At 45.7% G+C, this 7,746-nt stretch overlaps 1 protein-coding gene across 1 annotated transcript; it reads left to right on the top strand.

Moving 5' to 3' along the window:
- Window positions 1–80: 80 nt before the first annotated feature.
- On the top strand, window positions 81–7,667 carry bop1 (BOP1 ribosomal biogenesis factor). The gene is made up of 16 exons (XM_013913736.1): window positions 81–261; window positions 1,139–1,303; window positions 1,427–1,504; window positions 2,782–2,936; window positions 3,016–3,133; window positions 3,298–3,399; window positions 3,479–3,691; window positions 3,809–3,970; window positions 4,061–4,141; window positions 4,220–4,289; window positions 4,971–5,103; window positions 5,838–6,024; window positions 6,124–6,415; window positions 6,579–6,663; window positions 7,080–7,187; window positions 7,271–7,667. Exons 1-16 carry the CDS (start codon window positions 196–198, stop codon window positions 7,422–7,424), a joined length of 2,169 nt encoding a protein of 722 aa, XP_013769190.1. The 5' UTR covers window positions 81–195; the 3' UTR covers window positions 7,425–7,667.
- The last annotated feature ends 79 nt before the right edge of the window (window positions 7,668–7,746 follow it).

Below are 7,746 nucleotides of genomic sequence, written 5' to 3'. Positions count from 1 at the left end.
GAGAATGTAGCTGCGTAAACTTCAAATATCTGAGCCGTGTCACTGTCGTGTCACTGTAACTATGACTTTCTGCCAGAAGCTCGAGGCGTCACCAGCAGGCCCCGCCCTCGAGCTGTGACACGTGACCTCTAGCCTTCGGTTTCACGTGGTTGAATCGAGGAGGATAGAAACGCGTGGAGCGACCGGAGAGGAGCGATGAAGAAAGCAGGGGGGAAAACAGCGTTGAAGAGGAGTAAAGAAGGGGATGAGGAGCAGAACCAGGTGAGCCACACACACAGGAGGAAAGTGATGAAGATCTGGTAACATGCTAGTAACGAGCTAGCATGCTAACACGGGGCAGGCTGCTGTTTAGCCCTCAGAGCAGACACAGAGCCATGAGACCGGACCGGGGCGTTGCTGCTTCTATAATAAACACAGAACTATCCTCTGTGCACATGTGTGATGTCAGTCTCGGGTTAGGGCTCCGTTATAATGTCGGAGTTTTAAAAGGAAGACCTCCTCAACTCAGATTTTAACTCGCATTGTCGGAGCAACCTCACCGACCCAGAGCTAACGATCCAACATGGAAGCAGTGACGTAAATGGCAGTAAAACTGACGGAACGAGTCAAAGGAGCTTGCAAAGAAAAGCGTCTGGACTTCTTTAAGTTGCTTGAAGACGTTTCACCTCTCATCCGAGAAGCTTCTTCAGTTCTATTTGACCTTAGAACTGAAGAAGCTTCTCGGATGAGAGGTGAAACGTCTTCAAGCAACTTAAAGAAGTCCAGACGCTTTTCTTTGCAAGCTCCTTTGACTACGATCACCTGGATGACTGAGAACCTTCAGACATACTCTGACGGAACGAGCACTGCAGCAGGTAGTGTGTCAGAGTACATGTGTACGGTTAGGGTTGCACAGAGTGACGTCAATCCTGAGTAGAGTACATAAGTTTATCCTGATTTGACATGTTTTGCTTTTAGTTGCTGGTTACTGTTTGATTTAAGTGTGTGTGATCACTCACAGAATCATTCGCACATGCTATTAGCTTGTGCGAATGATTCGTAGGTTTTATTTTTCTGCTCTTTAATTACACTCTTCTTGGAAATCTCAGCAAAAAACTGATGGTTTTTTAATTGAGTAATTCTGGGTTTTTCTTCTCAGATCTTCAACTTTAACAGGAAACCTGCTGATGAAGATAAGGATGATGATTTATCAGATAGCGAGGACAGTGTCTACTCAGGACTGGAGGATTCTGGGAGTGACTCTGAGGAGGAAGAGGGATCTGATGACGATGAGGAAGAGGGATCTGATGACGATGACGACAAGGTAAAGTGTAAGCAGATAAGAGGGGTTTTAAGTCTGTGTTGGTCTGACTGCTGATTGGTTGCTGTTAAAAGTGTCCTCAGTGTTCTGCTGCAGAACATCACCTGAACTTTGTTCCATCTGTAGATGAAGGAAAAAAAAGAGGGAGAAGTGAGTGAAGAAAAGAAGAAAGATGAGTATGAACACGATTCTTCAGATGAAGAGGTGATCTAAACTTATTCATTTGTGTGCTTGTCATTACTTTTCTTATGCTTGTGCCTGGTGTATTGTATGCAATTTTAGCCACATGTACACTAATAAAAAGCTGGGAGATTTTTGCTCCTGGTGAAGCTCAGAGTTCTCTGTTTCACCCGATGTTGACCTTTATTAGCCTGAAAAAGCTGTGATGAGAATCAACATCCAAAGTCATGGTCTTCAGTCAGAAAAGGGTGCAGTACCCACTGTGGGTACTGCAGTTTGTGTGTGTGGCTAGGTCTGTGTCTCTGGCTCACTGAGCCTTGGTCCCTCTGGGACATTGTTTTTTGGGAGGGGGGCGGGCAGGCATTCCACTCCCTGTTGTTTCCCGTTGGTCATTGGAGGGGGGCTCTCTGTTGCACGGTGGGGGCTCCCCCAGGTGTCGTGCCGTTCTCAAGGGGTCTGGGAGTAAGGGCCCACCCATAGCTTGTGCTGGGTGGCCATCCACCCGCTGCCTCTGGCCCCTGTCACACCTACCCTTGACTGTGGGAGCTCTGTCCATAGTTCCTTGGTTGGAGTACGGTTGTCATCGGAATGTGTGGCCTTGGGTCTTCAGCGGCTTTCTTCTGTCTTTTACCAACCTGGCCTTGACCTAACATAATATCCATAAAAATAATACTATTAATACTAAAAGAAAAAAGATTAACAAGAGAGCCTTCAGAGAATCCATAGTACTGTTTTTGTGAAAACAAATGTATTTGGTACAACAACGCATTCGGATCATGCCTGCCAGACAGGACCGGTGTTTTACCAAAACAAAAAAAATTATGTCCTTCCTGCACATTAAACACTGCTTTATTCAATAGCTCTAACATTAGCAACATCCTGTCTCAGAGTGATGCTGAAAAACTAGTTCATGCATTTATTATTTCTAGGTTGGACTACTGTAATTCATTATTATCAGGATGTCCTAAAAACTCCCTGAAAAGCCTTCAATCGTTCCAAAATGCTACAGTAAGAAAACTTACAGGACTAAAAAGAGAGAGTATATTTCTCCTGTACTGGCTTCTCTTCTTTGGCTCCTGTTAAATCCATAATCAAATTTAACATAATCAACATTTGCCTTGTGATATATGTGAGCATAACTAAGACAAACCCCTGTCAGCGTTCCTGTTAAAGTGGCTACAATACAACATGTTTTGTACAGGATACATGTTTCTTTACACATGTTCTGATTGGTGCATTTGCTTCTTTTATGTTCCCCTCTCCATCCTGTGGTGGTTTCTCATGCTCACATTGTTCTTCAGGATATCAGGAACACAGTGGGGAACATTCCTATGGAGTGGTACAAAGATTTCCCTCACATTGGGTACAATCTGGATGGGAAAAAAATCTACAAGCCAATAAGGAACAAGGATGAGCTTGATGACTTCTTGGATAAGATGGAGAACGCGGAGTACTGGTGAGCAGTTAGCATGATGCTAACTTCTTCATAGGTTTGATAGGGAATGCTGATGAAGCTAACAGGTTGCTGTCTGCAGGAGAACGGTGCATGACAAGCAGACAGGAAGTGACATCGTGCTGTCCGATGATCAGGTGGAGCTGGTGAACCGTCTGCAGAGAGGACAGTTTGGAGATGTCAATTTCAATGAGTATGAGGTATGCTCTCACAGAGTGACACCGGGGTTCTGTTCACTAGCCTCGCATTTACCTGCTTGATCCACCCTTTAGTAACCACATGTCCCAGACCAGCTAGAAGAAGTGAGTGTGGCTTAAAAATGTAGAACACGCTGGCTACCTGTCTCTTTACCCCTCTTCCGCAGCCAATGGTAGAATTCTTCAGCAGCGACGTGATGATTCATCCCGTCACCAACAGACCTGCAGACAAACGCAGCTTTATCCCCTCGCTCACAGAGAAGGAGAAGGTAATGCACCTGACTCACTTGGCTTACCTGGCTGTTCTCAGCTGTCTGTAACTCACCTGTGTGACTTGCCTGTCTGCAGGTGTCCAAACTGGTCCATGCTATAAAAATGGGTTGGATCAAACCCAGGCGGGTAGAGGATGATGGCAGGGGGCGGTATTACGACTTGTGGGCCAGCGAAGACTCTTCCATTCTGGCCAGACATAGGATGCACCTGCCCGCCCCCAAAATCCCTTTACCTGGTCACCATGAGTCCTACAACCCACCGCCCGAGTATCTGTTTACTGACGAGGAGGTTTGTCAATGCGTTGCCTCACCTGGTTTCTGTTCAGAGGATAGATAGAACTGCATTCAAAGACACATTTTTCTTCCCCCCCGTCTGTCTGTCCTCACTTGCCTCACCTGTCTGCAGCGAGCACTGTGGGAGCAACAGGATCCAGCAGACAGAAAGTTGCCGTTTGTTCCAAGGAAGTACTCGAGCCTCCGTCAGGTTCCAGCATTTTCTCATTTCATCCACGAGAGGTTTGAGCGCTGCCTGGACCTTTATCTGTGCCCACGACAGAGGAAGATGAGGGTAACCTTTCTCAGTCTGTCCTACTACCTAAAGCTGGAGCTGCCCTGTTAGGCATGCGGTTTAAATAATTTCCTGTTTGTCTGCATGTAGGTGAATGTGAATCCAGAGGATCTGATTCCCCAACTTCCCAAACCAAAGGACCTTCAGCCATTTCCCACCACACGGTCGCTGGTACAGCACACACACCTGAACACATGCACACAAACAAAGTGGTGAACCCTTTCTCACATCTTTTATCTGTGTGTTCAGGTCTATCGAGGTCACAGCGGTCTGGTTCGCTCTATCAGTGTGTCTCCATCGGGACAGTGGCTTGCCTCAGGTAACCTCAGCTTGTCCCACTCACACATCAATAGAAACTGTTGACATCGTGACTGAGTGGTGTAAAGCTCACAGTGAGAGTCAAGTGTTTGATCCCAGGCAGGGTTGTTGACCGACCAGTCTACTCACCTGCACCACAGTGTGTGTAAAAGATGCAGGCAGCTTCATTGATTGAGTCTCAAGATGAGCATTCTGTTGTTACTGTTTTAAAACCAGACATGATGACAGTTCCACACGGAGACCTCAGCCTGATAATCTCAAATTGTGTCTGTGCACAAAGCAGCTTTATTCTGTGTGGTCTTATCCGTTTACACTTTCCTTGGTGTATTTATTGGAAAGGCGGAGTCCAGTCGTCTTTGAATTAGTATCAGGAAATAAGTATTTGATTCAGGAGTCTGTGTTTTGTAAAGACCGACTGTACTGCCACAGAATATCCATGATAATGCTTTCCAGTTTCCACGACTCTGTCTTTGAAATTCTTCCTAAAAACAACCTGCTTTGGATTTTTTTTTTTTTTTTAAACTCCATATTCATTTTTATCTTTTCTTTGAGTTTTCTGTGTTGTGGTCAGAGCACTTCCTGAAAACCCAGTTTGAAGGTGATGTTTAAATAAAACATGCATCCTTTGGATGAGTTCATTGAGTGTGGGCGGGATTGTAATCTCTCTCCTCCCTGTTCACAGGAAGTGATGATGGCTCTGTCAGATTCTGGGAGGTCTGTTCGTCTCGTTGTATGAAGACGGTCCAGGTGGGCGGAGCTGTGAAGAGCGTTGCCTGGAACCCAAATCCGTCTGTCTGTTTGCTGGCTGTTGCCCTGTGAGCACCTCTCTGTCTCTCTCTCTCTTTCTCCGTCTGCCTGTGACATTCAGTTTTATTTGTATAGCACAACATCACAACAGCATTTGCTTCATGGTGCTGTGCATTCTACAGTAAAGATCCTACAGCAGCAGTGGGGGCAACTCCAGGTCCTGCAGGTTTTAGATATTACCCTGGGTCAGCACACCTGAATCACATGATTAGTTCGTTCTCAAGCCTCTGGAGAATTTAGCCATTTGAATCAACTGTGTTGGATCAAGGACACATCTAAAACCTGCAGGACACTGGCCTTCGAGGCCTGGAGTTGCCCACCCCTGTCCTACAGTAATACAAAGAATATCCCATCAATCACATAACCCCTGGAGCGAGATGGGGATAAATATGTCATATGAGGAAGAGAGCATGTATTAATAATTTAATTCAGTGATTTCTAATGTTGTTTTTTTGTTGTTGTGGACATCCAACTTTATGAGCACGATTGCAACGTAACTAAGGAAGGATTCAGGGTCACCTGATCCAGACCTAACTATATGCTTTATCAAGAAGAAAACTTTTAAGCCTAATGTTAAAAGTAGAGTGTTTCTCTGTCCTAAATCCAAACAGAGGGAGATCTGAAAGCTTAAGGCTCTGCCTCCCATTATACTTTTAAATACTCTAGAAACAAGCAGGATTTTAAACTCTTCCCTCCTCTCCCACTGATGTGATCCTGTCCCTCTGTTTCTCTCTGGTTTCAGGGACTCTGTGGTCTTGATCCTGTCTCCCTCTCTGGCAGATAAACAGGTCATCTTGTCGTCAGAACGACTCCTCAGCGCCCAGCAGGAGGGGGAGGAGCCAGCAGAAGGAAATGGGTCTGTTGTCTGGAGCGAGGCTGAGGGGGAAGAGCTAAACCAGGGGCTCCGCCTCAAAATCCAACACCCCAAAGTGAGAAAACCACCTGATTGGTTGATTTATTCATTTGTTTTTAAACCCCCCCCCCCCACTCTGATCCACATCTGGCCTAATCGCTGTTGATCTCTGCAGGCTGTTCACCAGGTGGTGTGGCATGCTAAAGGAGACTACCTAGCATCAGTGATGCCAGATAACACAAGCCACCTGCAGGTGTATATCCACCAGCTGAGCCGGAGGCGGAGTCAGAACCCCTTCAGCAGGAACAAAGGCCTGGTCCAGTGCGTATCCTTCCACCCAATCAGGCCCTATTTCTTTGTGGCCACACAGCGCTCGATCCGCATCTACAACCTCGTCAAACAAGAAATGACTAAAAAACTCCAAACCAACTCCAAGTGGATCTCCAGCATGGCTGTCCATCCAGGAGGTAACCACACCCCAGTCCCCCACACACAAGTCTTAAAGGCTCCAATAAACCCGCCGCAATGGTCGTTTCGCTCACCGCAGTCGCTTCGTCCTAAAGTCATCTGTATTTATATGAGCAGTATTCTCTTCACAGCTGTCCCACCTGTCTGTTCGTGTGTCTGCAGGTGATCATGTGATCTGTGGGAGTTATGACTGCAAGCTGAGCTGGTTTGACCTCGATCTGTCAACTAAACCCTACAAGATGCTGCGGTACGTACCTGCCAGTCACTCTGATCATCTGAGTTTAACCCTTTTAGACATGAGCTGTCAACATTACCACTTTGTTAATTGTTACATTGGAAGCAATGTCTTGGTCAGCTACAGGTGACCTTGAGTGCTCCTGTCTTCGTTCAGACCTGATCTCCAGAATGGGGGGTCAGGGTTTCTTCAAATGGTGTCTGTACTTAGTAACTCTCAAGGTTACAAATATTGCAGGTTTATGCATTCCCCTACAGAAGGTGTTGTTGTTAGAGTGATTATCTAACACAGCTTGTACTCAATCATGACGCTGACATTGGTGTGTAATCATTGATTGTTGAATACTACATATTGATCAGATGTTGTTTTCTTTTGTTTGTTTGTTTTTAATCATTTATCATGTGGTATGGATCACCTTCTCTCTGCAGACACCATAAGAAAGCAGTGAGGGGTGTGGCCTATCACAGACTGTACCCGCTGTTTGCCTCGGCGTCTGATGATGGCTCAGTGATAGTCTGTCACGGGACTGTTTACAAGTAATATATATACACACACACACACACACTTTTATTTTTCCTCCTCTCAGTTACACTCTAACCCCTCATTGCTACCTCCACAGTGACCTTTTGCAGAATCCACTCATCGTCCCAGTGAAAGTCCTCAGAGGTCATGTGATGACTCATGATCTTGGTGTTCTGGATGTGACCTTTCACCCCACGCAACCCTGGGTCTTCTCCTCTGGCGCTGATGCTACTATCTGCCTCTTCACATAGCAACATGCTTAGCAACCACAGATGCCGTTTTTCTAATGTTTTTACTTTCAGACACAATGTCTTAACATGTGACACCATGAGTCCTTGCCTCACTGGTCTCCTTGCTGTGATGTCAGTTCCTTTTTGAATAAACTGAACTGTTTTTGTGTGTATGCTGTCAGTCTGGTGAAAGGAGCTGATATTGATCAGCAGTGTGACATCCCTTTCCTGTCTAGGGCCATTAAAGATGAATAAAAACATGCATAATTGGCTATTTGTGGGTGATCGATCAGGTTTAAGATGTTAAGTTCAGATATCATGACAGCCATATTTACAGAGTTAG

This window comes from Pundamilia nyererei, unplaced genomic scaffold (assembly GCF_000239375.1).
Source record: "Pundamilia nyererei isolate P.nyererei 1_Seehausen unplaced genomic scaffold, PunNye1.0 scaffold00148, whole genome shotgun sequence".
NCBI lineage: Eukaryota > Metazoa > Chordata > Actinopteri > Cichliformes > Cichlidae > Pundamilia > Pundamilia nyererei.
This window is presented reverse-complemented; position numbering and strand designations above follow the sequence as displayed.

Coding starts and splice junctions, on each gene's coding strand:
- bop1 (XM_013913736.1), top strand. CDS start 196: ATGAAGAAAGCAGGGGGGAAAACAGCGTTGAAGAGGAGTAAAGAAGGG. Junction 3,134..3,297: donor TCAATTTCAATGAGTATGAG/GTATGCTCTCAC, acceptor CCTCTTCCGCAG/CCAATGGTAGAATTCTTCAG. Junction 5,104..5,837: donor TGTTTGCTGGCTGTTGCCCT/GTGAGCACCTCT, acceptor CTCTGGTTTCAG/GGACTCTGTGGTCTTGATCC.